At 40.9% G+C, this 25,161-nt stretch overlaps 3 protein-coding genes across 3 annotated transcripts; 1 reads left to right on the plus strand and 2 right to left on the minus strand.

Annotated features, from left to right (window-relative positions):
- Positions 1 to 130: 130 nt before the first annotated feature.
- sfxn4 (sideroflexin 4) lies at positions 131 to 3,082 on the minus strand. The gene is made up of 14 exons (XM_079229445.1): positions 2,953 to 3,082; positions 2,745 to 2,810; positions 2,600 to 2,656; positions 2,477 to 2,503; positions 2,119 to 2,173; positions 1,827 to 1,852; positions 1,638 to 1,691; positions 1,461 to 1,523; positions 1,254 to 1,322; positions 1,051 to 1,141; positions 777 to 892; positions 605 to 690; positions 411 to 528; positions 131 to 332 (listed from the first exon to the last, which is right to left on the minus strand). The coding sequence occupies exons 1-14, from the start codon at positions 2,989 to 2,991 to the stop codon at positions 255 to 257; spliced, it is 945 nt and encodes a 314-aa protein (XP_079085571.1). The 5' UTR covers positions 2,992 to 3,082; the 3' UTR covers positions 131 to 254.
- A 572-nt stretch (positions 3,083 to 3,654) lies between these two features.
- prdx3 (peroxiredoxin 3) lies at positions 3,655 to 9,239 on the plus strand. Its single transcript, XM_079230131.1, has 7 exons — positions 3,655 to 3,696; positions 5,940 to 6,042; positions 6,679 to 6,820; positions 7,021 to 7,156; positions 7,376 to 7,479; positions 8,753 to 8,918; positions 9,080 to 9,239. The coding sequence occupies exons 1-7, from the start codon at positions 3,661 to 3,663 to the stop codon at positions 9,128 to 9,130; spliced, it is 738 nt and encodes a 245-aa protein (XP_079086257.1). The 5' UTR covers positions 3,655 to 3,660; the 3' UTR covers positions 9,131 to 9,239.
- Positions 9,240 to 13,791: 4,552 nt separating this feature from the next.
- On the minus strand, positions 13,792 to 24,044 carry tm9sf3 (transmembrane 9 superfamily member 3). The gene is made up of 15 exons (XM_079230126.1): positions 23,937 to 24,044; positions 22,763 to 22,958; positions 22,473 to 22,595; positions 20,568 to 20,728; positions 20,386 to 20,463; positions 19,746 to 19,877; positions 19,461 to 19,627; positions 19,009 to 19,103; positions 18,751 to 18,881; positions 18,264 to 18,403; positions 17,354 to 17,422; positions 17,117 to 17,263; positions 16,366 to 16,449; positions 16,201 to 16,277; positions 13,792 to 15,237 (listed from the first exon to the last, which is right to left on the minus strand). The coding sequence occupies exons 1-15, from the start codon at positions 24,027 to 24,029 to the stop codon at positions 15,170 to 15,172; spliced, it is 1,761 nt and encodes a 586-aa protein (XP_079086252.1). The 5' UTR covers positions 24,030 to 24,044; the 3' UTR covers positions 13,792 to 15,169.
- Positions 24,045 to 25,161: the final 1,117 nt, after the last annotated feature.

Below are 25,161 nucleotides of genomic sequence, written 5' to 3' on the forward strand. Positions count from 1 at the left end.
CGCTCCTCAGAGTCCTCTATGGTAGTAGAACCGCTCCTCAGAGTCCTCTATGGTAGCAGAACCGCTCCTCAGAGTCCTCTATGGTAGCAGAACCGCTCCTCAGAGTCCTCTATGGTAGCAGAACCGCTCCTCAGAGTCCTCTATGGTAGTAGAACCGCTCCTCAGAGTCCTCTATGGTAGTAGAACCGCTCCTCAGAGTCCTCTATGGTAGCAGAACCGCTCCTCAGAGTCCTCTATGGTAGTAGAACCGCTCCTCAGAGTCCTCTATGGTAGTAGAACCGCTCACCGTCCGCCGCAGCACGCAGCCGCTCCTCCACGTTTTCCTTCCTTATCTGCAAAAAACAAGATCAATGTCGGCCGAGATCAGCACAAGGAAAACATGGCAGCATCGGGAGGATGGTGAAACTCACCGTTCCCAGTTGAGGGAAGAGACTGAAAGAGACGGGGATCATCAAGCCCAGAACCAACGCGACGCTTATGTGACGGACCGGAGCGGACAGCAGAGAGTTCCTCTGGAAAAGTCTTGTTCTGCGAAGGAAAATGGATTTGGTGAAGCCTGACTGTTCTGAGCAGGTAAGTAGAGCTACATGTACACATGGCTGACCTCTGAAGCAGCAGAACCAGGAGATTAGGAACAGCAGCGGTGGTACCAAACAGCACCGCTCTTGATATTGCAGTTTCCCTCACAGCCTAAACAGAAAAGGGGAAAAAAAATCAAGTGTAACGCTGTTTGTTTTCAATGAGAAGACTTATTTTTGTACTTCTGCTCCTTTTACCTTGTCTCCCGCTGCTTTAGAGAGGCCGACGGGATTTCCATTGGAATCAAACACTTGGATCCCAGTTTCTGACTCCTCACTTCTGACAGTCAACACATTGAAGAAGGCCAGAGCAGCTGGAGAGAGTGACACAACATGCAAGTTAAAAAAAAGGAAAAAGTCCTAACTGGATCTGACCCACTATTAAATCACAAGAAAATAAGCAAGCCTGACATGTAAAACAAAGTGTTCAGATGTATGATATACAGTAATACTTCCGGAGGTAAATACTCACCCGAGAGTGGGATTGGTAATATCGACCTAAAGAAAGTCTGGATTGGTGAGCTTCTTACACCAAGTTGGCGAATAAAAATTTGAGGAAGGGCCTGAAATAAAAGATAAGGGAAATTAAGAAGCAACTTCTTTCATTGTTTTACTAAAGTCCACTTGAAACATTACAATCAACATGGCACACTAGTTCAATCAGGTTTTACACACCCCTGCACATGTTGCATAGGAAACTGTTCCAGCGATCAACAGAAGCTGCTTCAAAGACGTCTTCTTACTCTGGTGGGGAGAGATAAAGACTGAGGGTGTATCTAGGATGATATACTTTTCTAGACATGCTTTACTCTGACTTGTTTCGACATGGCATAATATGAATTATATATGTATATACCTATACATACATGTACTGTATGTTACCTGCTCTGATGAAGAGTTTCTGTTTGCATAGTTGAATCCAGCACTGTAAGTCTGCAGCAAAAACTGAAATGCATTTTTTTTTAAATCATTAATGTATACTGTGTTATAGCCACATTTAATATACAGATTATTATTTTTTGTATATATGTTTTAAATACAATGAACATATCTCCATACCTGCCAAAACAGAGCGGGTTTGACGCTGCTGTGTGGCAGAAAGCTGGCAACCACCTGAAAAAGATGTTTGTTTTTGTTTCACAACATCGTCAAGAACTAAGTGTCATGTAGGAATAATACTCACTGCAAATATAAAGCGCACCAGCAGACTGTTTAACACAGTTCAGGTTCACAAGGTGACAAACGTACCAGAGGTGCTGATATTGGCAACAATGCTAGAAAGAAAATGACAGAAGTGATGGCGTCAGCATGTGCGTGATACAACTGCATAGTCAGAATATTCATGGTGGTACATTGAATATGTGCAAGTTTCAAAAATTCTATTTCATGTTTAAAGGTTTGATTACTGTCTTTATAGTTTCTATATGAACAGTTGTAATACTTGTTGATGTTACATGATATGAATGCACTACTCCCCAAGTTAACGTAAATAATGGATGGAAGCTTTTAGAAATGTGTAAATGTCTAGATTTCACTGAACCTGCGGAGCGGAAGACGAGTGGAAGAACCGTGCCAGAGTCGGCGTGGACAGACGACTGCAAACACAGAGCAGCACATTAAACCGCTTCAAATCACAACATATGGAGACATATAACACATTGATATAAGATATTAACGTTAACAAATGTGTGTTTTTTCATCAAAAAGCCCAAATTGGCTTCTTATCTACACAACAATGTCAAACCCTGTTGGTTGAACAAACCAGAAGAGGGGCAGACGTTACTGCGGTGGATGTGAATGCAGAAATACAGACGTGATTTCTGATTTACTCAGAGACGAGTTCTACGTTATTTGCTTCCAGTATTGCATTATTTGTTTCTGTTTCCTGCAACACTCACAAGTGAGAGGGTCAGTGCTGGTCCGTCCTAGAGCAAGAAACAGAACAGACCGTGGCTTTAAATCAGATTGTGGCAGGTTCAGAAAGAAGACTGACTGATTGAGATTCTTAGACGTAATCCAACCTTTTCATCTAGTGGCTGTCCGCTTCCAAGAAGACTGTGGGCGCTTTCTATTTCAGCCTGAGGAGAGCAGTTTCACCAATTAACCAATTAGACATCACATATCTTCTACCCATCTCAGAAGATCACTCTAGTGACTGCTACTCACATCAGAGGAAAGCAGGGAAATTGGATCAAGGAGATTAACCCAGATCCGTAGCCGACTGAGGAGAGACTGTGAAAGAGGAAAGGAAAATATTTAAAAAAATATCTAGAAGAGACACCAAGATACAAACACGATTTCATTGTGACTGGTTGAATATAATACACCACTGAGGATGCTCTGCATGTACAGACACTGCTGTGAGCACAGTTACCTGTCCCTGGCTTTTCCAATACAACAGATTGGGATCCATTAGAACAGCGAGTACTTTTACTTCTCATACATTAAGTACAATCACACTACCACACTACTACCACAGTACACATTTCACCAGCATGTATTTCACGCTTTTGAGGTCAAGTTCTATTTACAAACCACTTCCGCCTTCGACCACGTGGTGTCGATGCTGCTTTCAGGGATCCCGGAAATATAGGAATTTATAATCCTATCTTCAAGTTGACATTGAGGGCCAAAGTGGCCGTAGTTGATGCTACGCGTCTGGATACAGTCTATGGTTTGGTCTATGAGGTAATAACGCTGTCTCTCATTGGCTTTTGGTTGTTAAAAATAAAGATTGAGCAAAACATCTGAAAAAGAGTGGAGAGATGTTAAAAGGTACAATTGTCAGCATGTTATTTTTTCATTGCTCGCAAAAATAACGTGTTTTTTTATCTCCAAACTTTAAACCCGATTCAAAAATATGTTTTTAAGCTCACGAGCACCTGAAGGCAGCATGACAGCTTTTTTTTTACTTTTAGTTTGAAAGGCATCATTGGTGTCAGCAACCGTCTTGAATATCACACACGTGACTCATTTTACACTTTGCGAGTATATACTATGTGCGGACAGGTTTGAGTTGAGCACGTGCGTAAATGACGCAATAACTTGCCAAATTTGCCCCTCCCCACTCGCATAATCCAAAATGGCAGCAACCATCGGGAGACTACTCAGGACCTCTGTAAGTGTACCTTCATGCGACACAACGGAACATTTGATGCCGACACTGTTTCTCCTTAATTTGGTATTCCGTCGTCAGTAATTATCTATTGTTGATAGCAGGTGGTGAATAATTATATAGCTACGTCTGCACGGCGTGTCGCACCTTTAAACCACAGGACTAACTGACACTGTGGGGACAAACCTCTGGTCCGCGGCCGCTGGTTTGGACCAATACAGAATACTCACTTCCAAGTAACCTAGTTCAGTCTTTTGAGCAGTGAGGAAAGATTTCCGTCTAAACTGCGAACAAAACAACAACAAAAGTAGCTCTGCCTGGTTGGTTACTCAATAATTGATAAATAAATAAAAAATAAGAACATGTTGCCATAACCTTGTATCATCAATGACTTGTAGTGGGTCTATGATAGTCAATAGTGATGAGTCACTAACCTATAGTTTGAGGATGTTTGTTAAATCTGCTGTGTCATGTAGATGTTACATTGTTATCATGGACCTCACTGCACATTGTCACAGTGGGAAAAGCACCAGTGGAATTATTACATGAATTACTGCTGTTCTGTTCTTTGTTTAGTTAAAAAAAAATGAGTTTATTGATTTGACACTTTTAACAAACTTACATATAAGAACTCTTCCCAAATAGATCATATGGCATTATGTAAAATAAAATGAAAAAAGTATTATACAAAAAATACAAATAACCATACAAACACATGAATGAAAAGTAAATAAAAAATGATTAAAGGCAAAAATGTAGAGTTAAGAATTAAACATAAAAAAAACAATAATACAATTAAAACATGAAAATGAAATGCAATACATTATTTTTGTAATCACACATGGGAATCGCGGTGCATTGCGCTGCCTTTATTCAAGGATAGTCTACTCAGCTTCGGTAGCTGTCATCTGTCATCAGCCAATATGTATAAAGTACACGCAAAAGACAAAAGCCCACATAAAGAGAAGCTTTCTGCTGAGGCAAAGGAGTGATCTCATTATAAAATGGAAGTTAGTTAATGATCCTTATAAATCAGGATAATCTTTACACTTTGCCACCAACTAACGTCACTGATGTTGATGCATGTCTGGTGTTTGGCGCCTGGTACCGTTTGTGTGTGTGATATTTTGCATTTAGTTTTCTGAATCTTATTGACTATTTAGTTTCATGTGCAAGTTTAGTACTTGTTTTTGAGACTTACAGTAAATGTCCAGTGGATGGCACTCTTACCCTTTTGGTTCTATTGAAATGTTACAGTACACATACACCCAATATGATTCTGTTGATTCGTTTATGTTGCTTGTGAGGTTTTTTGTCCGAATTTGAACAACATTCTTGAACAAACATCAAATGTTTGCTAAATAATGAACTAAAATGATTTTGTTAAAATGAAAGAAATCCTAATTCACTTCGAGAAAGTGAGCACACTTGTTGACCAACCTGTCAGCCAATCAACAGAAACGTATCATCTTCACACCCACTGTCTTTGTCTTTTAGTCTACAGCATGAAACCCACATCAGACCTGCAGGCGCTGTGCTTGTCTTCACTCCTGTTAGTCGTAGTAATGAGTCACAGCAGGTGTTCTGGCCAGCAGATGGAAAACCACCTGCTGTGACATCACTGTTTGGGTGGAGGTCACAAGTGGAGAGTTGCAGTTTTATTTTCTGGGACTATTTAACTTCTGCAAAAAGAAAAGTGTTTTTTTAAACATTGTGGATGTTCTGTTGCATTTTACATATGGCATATTAGTATATTATTTAGGGCAATAATAATGAAGCCTTTAACTTTTTTTAATTAAAAATTCAAATTAAATGTCATTACCTCGTCCGTGTACACGTTTTCTGCCCGAGTCACGTCAGATAGATTTGTATTGTTAATGGTGGTTGTTAAACAATGAAGACCACAACTCCCATGATCCCTAGCTACTTTATGACATCATCAAAGTCCATCTTTTGTTATTGTGTTGATAAAGAGACACCAAGCAGCAGAACAGACTGTGTGCTTTAAGACCTTGGTCTTGGTGGTATCAGCAACAAAAAACTAGGACAAATAATAGAGGAAGCACATGTTTTTACTACATGGAGGACAACATCTCTTTGACTACACTGTTTCAGAACCCATGCTGAAGACTAAACACATGGCTGGTTTGAAATTTAATTCCAAATGTTGTCAAGTTTTTAACCAAATTCTGTTTTCACTGTATTAGATTATTCATGTTCTGTTGATGTCTTTTTTTTTTTTTTAGGCAAAGGTTGCAGCAGGAGGATTAAAAGTCACAGCAGCCGGTCAACATGGAGCTGCAAGAATCCTCTCCGCTCCGTCGCTCCAGAGAAGCTGTTTCTCTACCGGTACGTTCAAAACCAAAGTCAGAGGATATCCTGTCGAGCTTTGATGAGAGGGCCTGCGCATAAATGATTGACTTGAATATTAATCTGGAACAATTTTGATAACTGCATTTAATAGACCATGTGATTATTTATTAACGGAGAAAATAATTGGCAGATCTGGATGTGGTTATAAAAGTTCAACCTCAGATGTAGCTGAGCAATATCACAATATTGTATATATTTTTTGCGATTGTGTTACAATCAGGCTAACCATATGCATGTGTAATATTCAAATGGATGTTTAGGGCAATGAACTGATTGGGAACGCAACTATCCACATATATACAAACCAAAAGTGTTCTTAGATGGTATTTGTAGTTGATATTATATAATGATATTCATCATCATAATTTTATTCTACTGAAGGTATTATGCAGTTAAGTTGACTTTCTTGCGTTTAATTACTGTACAGTGGGTCACATTGATTGCATGTCTCATTGCACAACTTTTTCAATATCCCTGTGAATAGATCCCATGTTCCATTGAAGTTATCTTCACTTTAGATGTCAGGTTTGTACAAAGTAGTCTCGGGTAACCTGGGTTTCACAAAGCAAATGGTATGCATGACTGAATAGCGTTTGTCTTTGACTACATCAGGCACTTCCAGATGGAGCCCTGCTGTCACTCAGCCGGCTCCTGCCTTTCAGGCCACAGCTGTCCACAATGGGGAGTTCAAGGAGATGAGCCTCGCTGATTTCAAAGGCAAATACCTGGTCCTCTTCTTCTACCCACTGGATTTGTGAGTATTAGTGACGCGCACAAAGAGAGAGAGCGACACGATCCCTCTCCCTGTGACACAGGCACTTGTCCTCCCGTCATTGTTGAATGACAGTAATCCAAATGCTCATCTAGCCTCTGCAGATGTACAGATTGGGGATCCGGTTCAGTAAATGTTTAACTCAGTCTTTTTTATTTCCCCCTGTGTTTGTCATGTTGCAGCACCTTTGTGTGTCCAACGGAGATCATCTCATTCAGTGACAAGGCCAGCGAGTTCCACGACATAAACTGTGAGGTGGTGGGTGTGTCTGTGGACTCCCACTTCACCCACCTGGCATGGATCAACACGCCACGCAAGGTTCTCCACCTCATTTTTAATAATTATTCATTTAACAAACCCATGGTGCAAAGTTCAATTCTGGGACTTTTTCCATTCATCCTTTGATGTGGGCTATAAACAAGTCTTTAGTAAATGACTGACCTGCAGATACTGTGCGTCTGAAACGCGTTATGATCAACAGCTACTAGCAGTCATTGTGTCGGCGTTGACCTAACAGGTTTCATGGTGTTTTCTCAGACTGGAGGCTTGGGCCACATCCACATCCCCCTTCTGTCTGACCTCAACAAGCAGATCTCTAGAGACTACGGAGTGCTGCTGGAGGGTCCAGGCATTGCACTTAGGTACGTTCATTATGTGCTCCATGCTACTCACAACTGGTATTACAGGACATGGCACTATTTTACAATTTTGTAAAGTTATTAGAACTTGTTGGTTAAAATACAGTGAAGAAACACAGAAATAAAAAAAAAAACATGAGCGGTGTGTGTGTGAGATAAGATTACCGCTGCGATTATTGCAGGCGGCAACCTGCGGTTCTGCCCAGTGGAGCCAATGAGGAAGTGACTTAAAACGTGCATTCTCTCCACTGGTCAGCAGGGGGCGACTGTGGTTGCAAAAATAAGTCAGATTCTATAAAAGTCTATGAGAAAGTGATGCTCCTCCTCTCTTTATTTATTCCCTCAGTGAACATTGTAAACATGAGTTCATGTCTCAATCTCTAGTTTCAAGTCTTTTTCATTACAGCGTGATGTCCATTTAGTCAATTATGGTTTACTTAGTCAAATGGAACATAAAGCAGGGTATGCTTACTCACTCCTCCACATTCCAAATATGGTAACTTTCATTCACCGGTTGCAAAAAGCCAATATGGCAACAGCCGTAATCCAAGATGGCGACTGCGAAATTGCCAATATCGAGGCTTCAAAACAACAGTCCACAAGGCAGTAGGGGCCGTCCCGATGACTACGGCCACCTCTTGTGTACAGTCTATTGATTATTGTGGTTTATTATGAAGGCAGATAAAGGTCAAAATCTGCGCGCACAAATGAGATCGATTTGAAAACCGCCTTCATACCGTCACCTAGCGTCTGAGTCGGGAGGGATGTCCGGCCAATCCAAAGACGAGGATTGTAACCAATTACATTTAGTGATACAATGAGGACCACTTACTGTCACTTACTGTTTTGCATGAATGTCATGCTGTATTGAATAAACTGTGTGTTACTAACTGGTGTTGACTGAGGTAATAAAACAAGTGAGATGCACTTACTGACAGCATTTGAGGAGTTTGCACAGTGTCAGTACACAATGTAATGATCACATTCTCAAATCCACATTGTTAATACTGAAATACCGAAGATCCAGCTCGTACATATGTCTACTGAAGAATAGTAGGTCATTTGACCTCATTGAGAAACCATAGTTGCTGCTAATTATTTGCTTTTTCTGTTGCTATTTCTATCCTACGTATATTTCCTACGGTGCTGATTTTATTGCCTTTTATTGACGGTCTTTACTTTTTTTTGTGTGTCTGTTTTACCTTTTTTATTTATGTTTTGTTTTGCAGATAACTTCATAACTGGTGCTGATTTCCCGTCCGTTGTTGTCTTTCAGGGGCCTGTTTCTCATTGATCCAAACGGTGTGGTGAGACACATGAGTGTGAACGACCTTCCCGTAGGTCGTTGTGTAGAAGAGACGCTTCGTTTGGTGAAGGCGTTCCAGTTTGTGGAGACCCACGGAGAGGTGTGTCCGGCCAGCTGGACCCCGGAGTCCCCAACGGTGAGTTCTGTCAACCTCTGATTGAACCTCTGATCCGTAACTGTCTCTCAAAATGAACTTTACTCAACCAGTTCATCACTGAGAATGAAGTGTTCCTGTTCAGTATTCTGTAAGTGGGAATAGTTTAAAAAGTTTATTCTGTGTAACTGTTTGCTTTTCAGATCAAACCAACCCCAGAAGGATCCAAGGAGTACTTTGAACAAGTAAACTGAAGAAGTTCACGACTCGTGACGCCTGAAGATATATTTACACTATGAGTGTATAGTTTATACGTTGTATTTACTCACATACAGCTGAATGCACTAATAAATCCATTCTTTGTAAATGGTAGTTCTTTGTTTTGATTGATGTGCCAGATACTGGCGACCTGTCCTGGGGAACCCTGCCTTCTCCCAATGTCAGAGGTAGGGAATAGGATAAGAGGGGATGGATGGATGGATGATCTGCATGGTCAAGGTGACTGTAAAGCACACGCACGGGCATAATTTACAGTAGGGACACGGGACAGTCATTTATTTTTTTGGGAAATCATTTATTGTGACGATAACTCAGCTGAACAGCTGGCCCCGTTGCGGTAAAACTGATTGCCGTTTGCGGGAGTGTGTGCAGCCTGTTAAAAGCTGAACCTCGCGGTTTATGTACAGCTGCTCTATGTAAAGGTTCTCAACCGGTACCGTCTCACCAGTCCTCAATGTATACAGCCAACTTATGCGCACGTCTTCGGCTGTTTGAGGCGAATAAACAAACGGTCGAATTTACCCAAATGATGTGAGGCATTAACAATTCCTGTGAGAAGCAGCGTGGTGTTTCATGTCGCATTGTTTTATACTATTTATGTATCTATTGTCAGAGGAAGTCAACACCACCTGTGGTTGAGTACTTGGCGAAAAACGAGAATCGTGCAGACTCATGGACAACTCACGGGCAGGAAGGCAACGGCTGAAGATAAATGCAATGCTCATTAATCAGTGTAACATTGTAGACTTTTGGAAAAAGCCTTTTCAACCAGTAAAGGGTCCTTTCAAAACATGCCTGTGAAATACACTGTAGTTCAGGAAAACACTCACCAGGGGCAGACTTAACGCTCAGGCAAGGTCGGCCACCTGGACCCAGGGGCCCAACTACAAGGGCCCCAAACGGCTGCCCCTATTTCTGTCACTGCCTTAAATTGCCCACGGCTTGCGTACTGTAACGTTGCACCTGTCAGCAGAATTGCCTCATTTAGGAGGCAGAAATATGCAAGTAATGGCATAATCGTTTGATTGTGGATTTATGTTGATGGTTTCTAAAGTGGCGAATTAACCATCGTTTGGTTTGTGAAACATTTCATTCTAGAATTGTGATTGCCCATATCAGCATGATAAGAACTACCTAAAATGACAGAAACCATCTCTGGGGAAAATTTATTGGAATTGTATTTTTTCTAGTTTGTCCCATCTGCTGAAAATAAAGGGGGCACCACAGCCGGCCACCAGGGGGCGCTCATGTTGACTATCTTTAGACACAGAATAAAAAATACACAAAAGCTACAAGAACAAAGTCAAATCTTTTCCTCAATAAGATTTTCTACCACTCAAGGGACGTTGTGACAGATTATTTATAGATGAATGGCTGATCAACGAAATTAATAACATAGTTGGAAACAAGCCTCATTTGTGTGTCTCAGTCTTTGAAGCAATTTACTGATTGCAACTGTTTTCAGCATATTTTTTATTTAAAATTAAAAGTGTATTTCTATAATTGAATATCCTAATGTCACACAAATAGGTTATTTAGTGTTTCCTAAAACTATGAAGTAATTATCAACAGAATGAATATAAATTAAATTAAATAATTAATGATTTATCATTTTTAAATTATAGACCAATGTTGGTTTGAATGTGGGCACAGCGATTCAACTTCAATCAATTGATTAATAAATAAATTCGGATTCCATTATTTATTTTGTGAGCGGCAGCCTGTAGACTTGGACTGTTTGTTTGCACGGCTCTTGGGAAAGTCTTCAGGTTTGTCCAAATCCTGTGTATGTGTGTCATTTTACTCAGGAGCTTTATGCATCTCTCTATTTCTTCTTCTGTGCGTTTTTGCGGTATTGCAATGCCAACTTTTAGGCGCATAGTGTTGATGAACACTCCTATGTTGGAGTATGCAAAGCTGGATCTTGTTGAGTCTGTGATACACTTTCCAGTATCAATGCTAACTGTAGCCTTAAATGCTTATGAAAGTGCATTAATGCCACGTAATCTTTACTTTCGCTTCATCAGTTGTGTTGCATGTTGAGACCGGTGCTATCATTTGTCAAGATGTCGGGGGAGGAGCAGTGGACTGATGGAGACCAGGACATCAAGGTGAGGAGACCTGAAATATTCTATCATCTGTACACAGCTGGAAACTGCAACCGTCAAATGACAGGATTTATATACGAGAAGCTCATCAGAAGCCGCTCAGCTGAGATGAGATCCATGTTGGACAAACTTGCAGGACCATGAGATACCAGGAAATATTCACTTGATACTTTGATTTGTGTTTCAGTATTTAGAATTATGTTTTTAAAAGACACTTTGGCATTTTAGCCTTTTTTATTGATAGATGGCATACATTGGAACCAGGGCAAATACATAGTACGTATCATACACTTGACTCCTTGTTTCCTTCCTGAGTTTGCCCATCATCCACTGCTCGTCTTGGATCTTGTCCCAGAGGCGGCCACGCTGCTTTTGTGTTAGCGTTAACATTGGAATGTGGAGAACAGCATAATGTCCATGAATAGAACGACAAAAATACACCGGATCTGGACCAACCTGAAGACCTTTCCATCGTTCGTACATTTATTTTGTCATTAAATTGATTTTAGAATACACTAAACGACTCAGAACTGTGTTCCTGCCAGATACAGTGGAGGAATAATCCAATCAATGTATAATCAGTCACGAAATATGTTGCCCCACCAGTGGTAGAGGATCTTATTGGAAAGGAGTGGATGTGACTTTGTTTGGTTTGCTTTTTGTTTGTCTTTTAGTCGTTGCACACAGCTGGCACAGCCTGGGCACCTTCACTTACGTCTAATAAGTGAATAATTAATTAGTTTCTTCCACTAATTGTGCGTATTGTTTATTATCAGCCCTCGTTGCCCTCCATGTCTTCTTCTTTCCTCCTGCAGGGGCGTGTTTGACCAAGAGCCTCAACATACCCAGGGTGTGTTTTGGTCATCTGTCCTAAATAACCGAACAGCCGCATTGCCACTCAGCGGTTCAACTGGTTCTCAACTCGTGACCTCAACGCGTTCACAAACATGGACAAGTCTACTGTCAGCAGAGCATCATATTTTACTGCCAAAAAGAGCAAACTATATTATTAGACAAATACAAGAAGTTCAAAATATAACCCAGGCTAACCCAAATGCAGCTTGCTAAACGCACAAAAGGAAATCTGGCAAAAGAAATTGTCGACTGCGTGAATACATAAATGAATAGACTAATAATTGCCCAATCTATAACTGCATTTGCATATTCCATTAAGTTAATGTGTTGCTTAGATCTGCTCTTATAGAATAGAAGATACTTATTCATATTTTTTTTGCAGTGAAAATGTTTTTGAACTCATGCATTGAAGCAGACTGTCATGAATCTCAACCTACCTGCAGCCACCACTAATCTAATTATTCTCCTAGTAAAGACTCATAATATTAGTGTGCCCTTATCAAATTCCAATGTCAAGGAATGACGTTTCAAACTATTCAGCCCTACTAAGACATTACAGTATACTTACCGCTGTCAATCTGCAACAGATTAACTTAACGAAATACACACGTAATTATAGTCGGCTCTATTTCTGCACTCGATGGTTATTGATATTACAAGATATTCCTTTACACATTCAAACAAACTTTTTCTTTTGTGATTTACACAATAAACCCTTCAGTGCGCGTTGCTTTTAGCCTGGATCCCGACGATCCTCTTCATGCTGGTGTATTATCAGCGTACGAGTTTAACGCCTCACCTTAATTGGTCGGTAGGCGGTGCCTTTTTTTTTTTTAAGCGACTTGACCTCTTAACTCGGACATAGCCTGCTCCAGAACAGGTTGGTTGTGCAGAATAAGTTACTATGGCGATCTACCAAGGTAAGAAGTGAACCTCCGATGTCGTAGGGCTGAAAACCAGGGAGGGTTAAGTTAAGCCCAAATCCTGCTTCTAGTTCAGGGCCCCGATGTTGTTCGAGAGCCTATATGCTTAATTTAAATGGTCACCATTTTACTGATCCTATATCTCTCAAAGTATGAAAGCTGTAAAGACAGGGGATTTCTGCATTTTTTTTATATCTTAACACAAAATAAATCAGTTTTACTCCTCACTTTACACGTGAAGCTTTACTGCACCCCCGCTAATGTTTCTTGTGAGGGCCTGAACTCTGCCAACATACACTACCTTCAGTGAAGTAACTTGTCTGTGTGAAAATTGAGTTTTGTATTAAAAATATCTTTTATTTATATTTTTATTACAACCATCATCAAAATTATTTAAAAAAAAGATTATAATTTAAATCACTTTGTGTTTTGTGCGACCTCAGGTGAGGATTTGTGCCTGTATTAATAACAGTCCTCTCACCAACACACCTTTCACATCAAATTCTGCCTACAGAACATGATCTAATAATTCAGTTCTAAATATTTACCTTTAAGGTCAAAACCACACTTAATAACCCCTGTACATAAACATGTTTATTTTCTCTTTTTACAGCAAGTTATTATGCAGGTTTTCAAAATGTCTAATCAGACATTGGTACACAACATGAGGTGCCAAAATCAACTTCAGTGGGGGAAAACTAGAAATTAGAGAACGGAAAAGAAGGAAAAAAGGCATTGCCACTTCTCATACAAGTAGGGTACATACTGTATTTACACAAAATGGAGGAAAGCGTTTGAATCACTCCGCAGCACTGTGTGGTTATGAAAACATCTAGTTTTTAAGTGTACATAAACTTCACTTTGTACAGTATGTTTGCGGAAATCGCCTCATTCCATCCGACATTCACAAATTATGTTTCAGGTTAGGCAAATGAAAGAACACGAGGAGAATGGCTTACCAGAAGATGTGGAGCCTTTTAAAGCTTTAAATAATATATGAAATCAATAGAAGAGTGGCCATAAGCAGGCCTACTAGTCATCAAAATGTACCTTTACATTTTGATGACTGAAAAAAGAAGAAAAAACTAAACAAAAAACTGACAGCGCTGACTGACGTGGAATTTGATGAGCCGATTGGGTGAAAACTTCATGCAATTTCAGGCAAGATGTAACAGCGCCACCAGCCCCATCCCAAGCACCAAACAAAGAAAAGAGAAAAATAACTAAAATGATTCATAAAAAAAAAACACCCTGTAGTAAATCTGTACAACGAAAATACATTTGGGATCTACGTCTAAAGGTACATTAAGGTTATATACACTCCCACCCATCCATATATTATCTTTACAAGTAGACTTCATTCAAACCCAAACATTAAGAAAACCCGGACCAAACGGGGAAATTGGATCACATCCAACATCCATTTAAAAATCGGTTCTTACTGTACCTCAACCGTTGATCAGTCCCTCTGTTCTCGTCTGTACAGTAAACTACAGCAGGACTAAAATCTCCCTCAACATCTGGATGGATTGCTACTGTAATAGGGAATTAAGAATCGTCAAAACGGGGGAATGATTCTTGAGTGACAGCTTTTTTTTTTATATCATCTTTGCAGTGGGAAGTAAATCAGGAACAAACGACTGAACTGTGGATTAACGATATTTCGAGTGAGTTCAAGAATACAAAATAGAAATCAAGTCAGAACACGTGCATAAAACCCAACTCTCCAATATCTTGACCCAGTAGAACAAAAGGCTTTCAATACACTTAGGCCTCTTCACTGAAGAGAGCTACACTATTCCATCCATACACATTTGTGTTCTCTGGTCTCAGATGGGACCGGGTCGGAGAAGAGAAGCCTGGTCAGCCTTAAACATTGCCCTAATGTTTGTTTGAAAAGCAACTGATAAAAACAGAACCTTGTTTGATATCTCTTCCGCAGATTTGCTCTTGTTCTTAGACGCTGCGTTGAAATTCATTCAGAAAATGGAAAAACTACATTGTACAAAGTGAGATTCTCACAATCTCTTTGCAAGAAAGAAAAGTAATAAAGAATGACTTGTGCCTGTCGTCCATCAGGATACACGTAGGCAAATCCATTAAGATCCCTGTGTTGCTACTTTGCCTTTTAGTCAATTTTCACATTTGTGTAGATCTTCCTCACAAAGGCACTTGTTCCCACGTATCCCACGGCACCTGAAAATAAACGTGTTCGGTGAGTTTCTTTGAGGCGGGCAGGCAGCTGAAAGTTATCACCCTCTCATTTTAAAAAGAGGAAACAATTATTACTGGTGGAGGTCTCAAGGTTTGAGAAAGACAAAATACAAAATATCCTTTGTCCACAAAATGAGCAGTAAAACATCCAACAAACCCAGAAGGCATCCTGGAGGAGAGAAAGCTCCACTAAAGTTTAAAGCTGAAGGATGAGTTTGGCTTGCAGCTACTTAACGGCACTAAAGCAGGAGAACCCATGTGGAATACAGAAGTGTTTGCACATACAGGTTTGTTGCATTCATTCGTATTTATAATTGGTGTCTGCCTCTCTCCACAAGTTGCTATACACACACAAATAGAAAATGAATATTCTGTTCAGTGTTTGGGTCTTTATACAAGTTGCTGCCCAGGGGGATCAGTCTGCATGGCCTCCGACAGCGCAGCGCCACCTGCTCTGTAATATTCTTACATCCGTCTCCATGACTGTCCCTTTGATTACCTCCCATCTAAATTACGAGCTGCTTTTTAGCAAGGCCTTTTCAGCATCTCTCTCTCCCTCCCCCTCTCTCTCCCTCCCCCTCTCCCTCTCCTTCTCTCCCCCTCTCCCTATCTCTCCATCTCTCCATCTCTCCATCTCTCCATCTCTCCCCCTGTGACTATTAACTGTTACTTATCTTCCATCTGACGTCTGACAGCCGCATGAAGTTCTTCTTACCCTTTGGTAACTTGAGATGCCGTTATCAATTTGATAGGTTCTTCTATACTCTTTGGAAGGGACTGGGAGTCTCACCGTCAGATGGCACTCAATCAAACACACTGGTCCTATCAGATACGGGTACTTAAATGTCCTTGCACTAGGCCCACTTTTTTGGAAGCTGCAACAACGTATTTAGGAGCTGTGACTCTTCGCTAATTAGTCACATTTAAACGAGACATGGGACTCACCACACATGATTCCTAGGGAAGTGCTGAACACAGCCATGTAGCCAAAGTAGAAGGACGTTTGGAAAAGGCCGTACATCCTGAAATACAATAGGGATAAAACATGTAAGCAAAGCAATAGACATTTTTTGCCCATTGTGAGACTTGTTAACAAAGTATAAGACTTACTTAGTTTTGAAGAAGTAGTAGTAAAAGGAGTACATGTAAACATAAACAGCAGTGGATGCTGCAGAGAGGAAGCTTGTCCATTGCCTAGAAAAGAAAAGGAAAAAGTGAATCAACAGTGAGAGACCCAACGAGTTGAAGTCACATTTTGAATCATTAATCATTCTCTGAATGATGAGGGACTGAAGCAGGTGAACAAGAGGTACACGGCAAAATGTATTTAAAAACAGTATATGTAATCGTTTCCAAAAGAATCACAACATGTTTTTTTATTTAACACAATATTTTGCGCCAATCCATATCTGTTGGCTTTCAAAAGAAACACTTTACTCTCCCGCACGCATCTGTATTAGCAGAGACCGTCAAGCAGCAATCTAACAAACCCATAAATTACATTTCCACAACTGCAATAACAAAACAATCATTCAAAAACCTCAATAGAAGCTTGGAATGTTTTTTTGATATTTGATACAGCCCTAGTCTCCACGCTGTGCAGTGAGATGAGCCTCCTGAATATGAATCAAAAATGTAATCTATAATTTTCAACCCAGCCTTCATAATTCTCGACTCAGGCAGAAAAACGGCACGGAGAATACCAACAACTTTGCAGAAAACCCCACACACCAAACATCATAGAAATATTAATTTCCCCGGCAATTATTACAAATCCCCAGGCTATACTTATAAAAGACATTGCTTTAACTGTGCTGAAAGGGGCAGTGTCGAGAATATGGCAAAACGTGACCACGCTCACCATCTGTAGTCCTCAGCGTTGAGCAGGAAGTACGTGCACACGATGGTGACACACACGGTGACGATGCACAGGATGACCAGGACCAGCATCATGAAGCCGTACACGTAGTAGATTTTGTAGGCCCAAAAGGACGTGAAGATGAAGTACCTGAAGAAGAACGAGGACAAAAAACACGTCACCGGCCGCAAACATCATCTCGCGACATACCGACCTCTCAGTATCACAGCCCAGACTTACATTTCAATGAAAATGGAGCCGAAAGGAAGGATTCCTCCGAGGCAGACGATGACGGCTGGCTCCATGAACCTGACAGACAAGGTTCAACACATGAATGCGACTATATACAGAACACTGTAGACAACACATCCCATCCCCCCCATTCCTGCAGGACTAGTGTACATGACTTATTGCGGTATGAAAAAGGAGGAAGGAGGAGAAACAATGACGACTCACAAAGTCTGACAATGGCCTTAAGTCACATCTATCATTTCCTGTTGGCAGCTGCCCACCGAGCTTGGCAGACTGTTGTAAATGTTAATACACTCAGTCTGTTGCTTTGATGTTTTTTTCATCACCCAAAGATTTTGTGAAGTCAGCAATGGCATTTTCTAGTTGTGGAACACGGACCCTACAACACTCCGTAGTCATTTCATGCTTTAAGAGCAGCGTCACCGCTGCCCACTGATCAGTCGTTACACTTTCCACTGCGGTACAAACACTAGATGCCATGTTTGGACACGCCGCACAGCAGTACACAAGATGATTACTAAAAACACATCAAGTATGCATTTCATTTATTTATCTTGTGAAAATCCCCTAAATTAGCTGGATATTTCTTTTTCTGTGTTCCATGTCATTTCAGATTACTATTATTTGGGTTTTGATCAAACAAAATAAACAAATGTAAGATGTTATATTTGCTTTTCTTTATTTGTGACAGGTATACGTGATTTATTTATTTTTACATTAACAAAATGAATGAGCATTTTGTCAATAATGAGAATATAAACAGATTGTACAGAAAGTGTGTTTTGATTAGTACATTTTAAGTGACATTTTTGTACACCGTACCATAAGACTCTCCGACTCGGCTCGAGACAAATTCCTAAACATTTTCCACACATAATGGGGACATAATCACACTTACCATTTCTTCTCAGGGATGGGTCGCGGCACAGCGTTCACTCGGCAGGGGAAGTTCGGCTGGCCAGACAGATTCCTCCCAAGAATTGTTCCCACGAGGTTTAGTGGCAGAATGACAAAGAAGCAGATACTGCAGACAGCAACCTGCACAAAACAAACATTATTAATATACTATTGGGTGGTCAAAATTCCAGGGTGACTTTAGACTTTTGTTCTTCAGATGAGGCGTAGCATAGTTTTCTGGCCTGAACGATAGAAACTAATTTTCAGTAACCTAAACCATGCGAGATGCAGTTCAAACACTTGTGACTGAATACCTTCTACACTATTCTTATGACTTCGCCGCCTATCAGCTCCATGACTGATACGCTCTATAATCACTTCCACCCCAGTGCAGCACAGTCACACGGATAAACTGAAGTGGTTTTTGCTTAGAGGACGGGCTTCATAACTCTGTGGTTTTTAAGGAGGTGTTGCTGTGCCAAACCCACCATGGTGCCAAATGGGATGGCTCTGGAGGCGTGGTAGTAGATAGCGATGAAGTTGATGAAAAAGGCAGTGCCGCACACCATGGCTGGGATCAGGAAGGCTCCAATGAACATCTGCTTAATCCATCTTCTGCCTGTATTATTCAGACAAATCAAAACAGCATTGTGTGAGACCTTTACGATTTTGAAAGGAAATAAAGCCAGTAGGACATATACAGAGAAGAGAGAATGTGATATATGGACTGTATGTGTTTTTATTACCTCCTTGTTTTGCATACAAGCTTCCCCCAAAGTATCCATTAACAGGGGAAGTGGCAGCATACACAAAAATGGCTGTGCTCAGCATGGACCCTCTCCTGCAGAAAAAAATGATATGAGTGGAGCCCTGTGATGTCCAGCACACAGTCGGGGTTTGGGCTTTACTCCTCTGAAACAGTCTTTTCCTACACTTATGGCTAATTATATATTTTAAGCTACAATTGGCTAGAGAACTTAGATTTCACCGGACAATACCCGAAGAAAAAACACATGAATATGGTTCTTGATACACACAGTAAACTTAGGGATAATAAAAGCAGTACCCATTCATTCTGAGGATTCATTTGTTCGGAACAAATCTACCTATTTTACAATTTGGATTCAAAATGGAAGCCGGTACCCGACCACGAACACACAATAAGTTACAACCAGGCAGTTAAACGCCAACCACTCACTCGGTATACAGATCCTCGACCATAGCAACGACGATGACGATGAAGGAGACGGAGAAGATCTGGCAACCGGAGCCGATGAGCGAAGAGAAGATCAGCGGATGGCTTGATGGGCGAAACACATCTCCATGTACCTGCTTCCATCCATATTCATCTCCCAGGTCTCGGTCCTGATGTGCACAGTGAGAAAATAAAAAATCAGAAGAAATTAAAAAAAATTAAATTAAGCAAATAAAAACATGTTCAAGCACAAAATGCGAAGTAAATACTTGGATTTTATAAACGTACCATGTCATCCATTTCTTCCTCTTTGCTATATCTGGCGTAATCCTTTCTTAGAGTTCTCATCAGAATCATGGACACCAAACCCACCAAGAAAATGACCATCATGAAGGAGTTGAAGATGGAGAACCAGTGAATCTAAAAATATAATTAATAAAATTCAGTTAGTATAGTTAGTAACTATGTCATAAAGTTATTACATCAAAACACAACATTAAATACTAAAAGGCTCAATAGACCAAATGAACTATTTAGTGGTGTGAAAACATTTTGAGTAAAAGAAAAATGCTAGATGCATTACTAAGGATATTTCCAGATATTTGAAACCACATAAACACTGGTTTGTAAAATCCATGCTCTCAGCTTGACTGTACTAGTCGGGGCAGGAAACACATTTTCATCCACCGGCAGTCAAAGCAGGTGTGGATTCCAAACTTCCTTTTGTTCGGCAAGGTAAATGGCAGGTAAAGTCAAATAGTCAGCCAAAAGTTACCAGACCAGTCAATTACATCTTATTTACCAAAGTACGAGACTCAACTCGTAGCTTCTAGAAAGTCATACGCAAGTGTGCGGTTACAACAAGCCACTGAGGCTCGCATGATGAAGCACAGTCCTCGGAACACCAAACATATAATATTCAGCTCACCCTGTGCTGAAAGAAGGATGGATCAAGGTACTTGTCAAATCGGTCTTCAAACTTCACATCTGACTTCTTCCACTTCACCTGTGGTAGGAAAAGGGTTACATGTTTAGATGATCAGAACCCCTTGAGACATCAAGGCATGAGCATTTATAAAAGGACCAGTGAGGGGATCATTCACGACTCACAGAGTAAGACATTGCAATTCTTGTGTTTGGCACAAGTCGGACTTTGCCTTCACTGGTCAGATTAACATCGACGATTCGGTTGCCATTGAAGCCAATCTCCAGTTTCTTGTACGTCCACAGGTAATGATCTTCTCCGTTTTCATCCGCCTCACCAACAATACCTTTAAAAAAAAAAAGAAATTGACAAACATTGAATTAGAGAACGGCCCTTTAAAGAAGTGGTCAAACAGACAGGTGTGAATAATGAGCCTTTGGATATGGCAAACTAATAATCAGGGTGTGTAAATGCCAAATAAAAAAGGTCAGTTGCTAGTTCCTACGCAGCTCATTAACTTGTAAGAAGATTAACTTGCAGATGATGCTGTAACAGCATCATCTGTAGCATTCGGTCTTTAGGCTTCAGATGTTCTCAAAGTTTGCCCCTTGATGGCCACATAACCAATCTCCAGACTGTGAGCAAATCAGTTTGATGCAGAACAGTCGCTCTGAATATACTGCCGACTGGCTGCCCATTATTCTAGGTCTGCACACTGCACATTATTCCTCCGCTTTCTCCACTGCATGGAAACAACAAATAATTCAAATCTTAATCTAGAAATAGCATTATTCCCTTGTGGCAACAGATGTGACACTAATAAGAAGGTTTTCCATAAAGCTCCAAAAATATGTTTGGCTCTATCACACAGTTTCTGATTAAAGCATTAGTAGCAGCGATGGCCATCTACTTTTATGACAAATGTACATTATTCTGGATAACAAATTAATCCTGCCAGGCATTTTTTTTAGTCTACTGAATCTAATTTGAGGGAACATTAGTTAGCCGTCTTGCAAATGTGTTGTTGACAGAAAGTGCTCAACTACAGATGTGCTGCTCCAGGCTCTCTGTGAAAGAAGCCCGACCAAACATCTTTGTTTCAGACACGATAAGCGCACTGGTTCCGTAACCACGCTGTCAAACCGGACATGAGGTTAAAGTCTATATTTATTCATTGGAATTTAGGCATGAGTACGTACGATACAAACATGGAGACTTGTCAAAGCAAATGCCAGGGCCCCACCCACTACAAACATCATCATATTCATGTTTGAGCGGCATAACTTTACCAAGTATGTAAGTTACCCCACATCCTGACTATCTGGTGTTACCGCATTAGGAAGAGTCTGTGAAGTCATGGCTCATTAATATGCTGTAAATTAGTCACGAAAACTGTGCTTTGTTATGTCAAGCTGCATTCATATAACAAAACCTTATCAGTAGAGTGTAAATGAGGACTGCCCATCAGAATCACATTTTTAAGTGAGTATAGCATTTCAGTTGATAAACATACATGTATGATTCCATTCTTTAAAAAAAACAAAAAAAAAAAACAGTAGTTTTATGGGTTCCATTGGGCAGCGGTTTCTCAGCAGCATACATCAAACCATATACAGCTCTCTACAACACAACAAAAAACAGAAAAGATGACAGTAACTGAAGACAGCAGCTAATCAACAAGAGCGCCACATTGTTCAACAGATTCGGAGCAACAACAAAAATGCTGAACTCCAAATGAGTCCCTCCACGTATGGCGTTGAGTGTATTGTTACACCCATCGCAGGTTGGCCGGGAATGAACGGACAGTCTCAACCCTGTTTAACTTTTCCAACATTAAGATAAACACACCGATATGCGAGAAACTAGTGTCACGGCAAACCTTGGGAAGAGGCCGATGAGCTAATAAGCGTAAGAGTAACTCGTAACGGACACAGTAATAAAGACACCGATGGAGTGAATCAGAAAACAATGCAGTAACACTCCAATTCGCAGGACAACTCAGCACACAGGCATGTATTCACTATCCCCCAACATCTTAGAGGTCTCTTAAGGTCTGTTTTAAATACATAAATAAAGGAATAATCACTTACCCCAGATGGGCAGGTCGTCTATGTACATTTGGTACCAGTAGTGATTCTTTATGGCATAGACAAAGGCATCCCGTTTGGCTTTGTCCAGGTCAATTTCACAGTATGTTGTCTGCATGACTTCATCTGCAGGGATTATAAATAATAATAATAATAATAATAATAAAAGACATTGTTAGAAAGGCAGGTGTGGAATAAGAATAGATCCACAGACTGCAGTGACGAGTGACACATTGTCATTTCAGAGCTCCCATCAGCTCATATGTACACAACAAGTGAAAACAGAAGATTACCTTTGAACTTGATGTCGAGGCCGCTGAATTCGAGCTCCACTCCCTGCAGAGCTTCTCCCAGTGTTTCATGGTAATGACTGATGGTCTTCTTGGAGCCCGCGCAGAAGGGCAAGGAGAAGTACTTGTATGTCTCCTGTCGGTTGTGGTAAGGCCCCACTGTGTTCATCCATAAAACTACCTCCTCTTTATCTGTGTACTGCACAAAAAGGGGGGTGGGGGGCTAATGTGAAATCCAGCAATGCATAACCAGTTATGGGTTCACGTTCTAGTAATTTCACATGTTTGAAATACATGTTAACCCTCATAATAGTAACAAAACAGCTGAAGTTAGATACATTGGAGTCAGACGCCGAGTGTTTAAAAGGAGATGCCATTATCACATTTACACTGAAACTAATCAGCTACTGCATTCAAATGCATGCAAACATTAAACAGTGTACGAGAGTGTGGCACAACCGTGCTTTGACCAACGTAAACCGTTTGCATACAGTTATAGAAGTTACATTTTACGCAACGTCCTTTTCCACCAACTAAACTTAACTAACTTCCACACATGAGACAGCTGCATTACGCGAAGGAGACAATGTGGACAATACACCTTATTAACTTGTCATCTATAATTAAGGCATCTGGGTCTAATACAAGCGAGAAAACAGACGGGAAAACACGAGAGGCCCCGACGTTTGACCGGTGTTTCGACATAATGTAACGTTAGCAATCACTTCACTTCGGGGGAAACCCTGTTCGTCTGGATTGACTGCAAATGTATGACGAACTTGTTTAAAAACTACCTACCTACGTAACTAACTAACGCTAGCTAGCTAGCTAGCCTAACTTGAGTTTCCGCTGGTGCCCAAGGGAAGCTTGCGAAGAGCAGAGTGAGAGACGTGCTAACAAGCTAACAGGCAAACCTTCACGTTCGCCATAAGCACTTAGGCCGATAAGTGAGGACGAGTGAGCGAGCTACAGGCCGCTGTATCTGTCCGCTAGCCCGCAGGGCATCGACACACAAGCCCAACAGGCCGAGCCGTGCACCCTGTCGCGTCCGCGAGGCTGTTTTCTGGTGTGCAAGTTAGCCGTCGCAGCTAAAGCTAGCAGGTTACACTGAAGCACAAACGTCCATTATTTTCAAGGCTCCCCCTTTTTCAATCGGCCTCTCCAAACGCCGTCTTACCGTGTGCTCGTGTTCATCTGCGTTCACAGGTAATAAAGAGACCACTATGGCGAGAAAAGCAGCCGCTGCTACCTTCCACCTGGAGGATCCCATTATTTTTCGGAGAAAGTGTGCAGAAAGACTGGGGATGTTAGCTTTGTAGGGCTATCCCACCTTCTTCCTGGTTGTATGACAGAGGCAATTTTAGGGATGCTCTTCGTACGCATATGGCGTAAGCGGTTCACGAGCGCGCACATCGCGCGCGCATCGGATTGGCTGAATTGAGTCACGTGGCTCCCGTCCTCCAGTCACAGGGAGAAGGCGATGGATCAAACGGTGAGTAAAAAAACTCTGTCGGCGCATCGTCCGCAACCTTCAGCCACGTCATCCGACTGCCAAGACTCGGAGCTTCAACTCACCTTTTGACAGATCGGGTGCAACATGACCGCGCGCACAACAAACGGCTCTATTCACCGAGGAGGCCTCGTAATGGGCCCGAAGTTATCCGAACAATATCTCACTTTTCATGCATTTGACGTGCAGTTGAAAAGCATTCACGACAACCTCAGCCATTCATTGTATGTGTTGGATCACATTCCTATGCTCCTCTGAGGATTGTGCTGATAACTTAATACCTACCACACGGTTAAGACCTTCAGATGAATACATTGACTATTGATAACACATATGTTACATATATCTATATCTACCATGGGGACATTTGCAGGTGTCACCTTGTAAGTCATTAATAAAGTTGGTTGTACTTTTCTTATCGGAACTACAACGCCAAAGCATAATAAAAAAAGAGCTGTATTTAATGCTCTGTCTCCAGCAGGGATCAAAGGTGATCCAATTGTATTTGTCTATCAAGATACCATTCTGCGACTGTGGGACAGCTGTGGTCAAACCGTGTCTTCAGAAGGAGACGGATCCAGCTTCCTTGTTTACACATGCTCTTGAGTTTAAAACATGTCACTCAACATCTCAAGAAATGGGATGTAGAACTGAATTTTAAATTCTAAAGAGATTTTTAATACATCAAAGAAAATGAAAATCTATATAATGTCTGTATAATAACCAAGTAGATTTAAAAGAACCGTGACATTTGCAATGCAGAGAGTTTAACTACTCTTTACTCACTATAGGAGTGCTCGGTTCTAGAAGAACCCGGGTTGTTGAACAGTTGCTTTAAGGCAACTTGAAACGTTGCTGCATGTACCTGAATTAATCCTCGTCAATGCATTGT

The sequence above is a fragment of the Taurulus bubalis genome (genome assembly GCF_910589615.1).
Source record: "Taurulus bubalis genome assembly, chromosome: 14".
Taxonomy (NCBI): Eukaryota; Metazoa; Chordata; class Actinopteri; order Perciformes; family Cottidae; genus Taurulus; species Taurulus bubalis.

Excerpts from the sequence above, each read along its gene's own strand:
- sfxn4 (XM_079229445.1), bottom strand. The coding sequence starts at position 2,991 with ATGGATCCCAATCTGTTGTATTGGAAAAGCCAGGGACAG. Across the intron at positions 2,504-2,599 it reads GACAGCCACTAGATGAAAAG|GACGGACCAGCACTGACCCT; the intron begins GTTGGATTACGT and ends TTCTTGCTCTAG. Across the intron at positions 691-776 it reads CTAAAGCAGCGGGAGACAAG|GCTGTGAGGGAAACTGCAAT; the intron begins GTAAAAGGAGCA and ends TTTTCTGTTTAG.
- tm9sf3 (XM_079230126.1), bottom strand. The coding sequence starts at position 24,029 with ATGGGATCCTCCAGGTGGAAGGTAGCAGCGGCTGCTTTTCTCGCCATA. Across the intron at positions 19,878-20,385 it reads CATCCTTCTTTCAGCACAGG|ATTCACTGGTTCTCCATCTT; the intron begins GTGAGCTGAATA and ends TTATATTTTTAG. Across the intron at positions 15,238-16,200 it reads TTCCCTAGGAATCATGTGTG|GTGCCGTGGGATACGTGGGA; the intron begins GTGAGTCCCATG and ends GTTTATTTTCAG.
- prdx3 (XM_079230131.1), top strand. The coding sequence starts at position 3,661 with ATGGCAGCAACCATCGGGAGACTACTCAGGACCTCT. Across the intron at positions 6,821-7,020 it reads TTCTTCTACCCACTGGATTT|CACCTTTGTGTGTCCAACGG; the intron begins GTGAGTATTAGT and ends GTCATGTTGCAG. Across the intron at positions 7,480-8,752 it reads GGTCCAGGCATTGCACTTAG|GGGCCTGTTTCTCATTGATC; the intron begins GTACGTTCATTA and ends GTTGTCTTTCAG.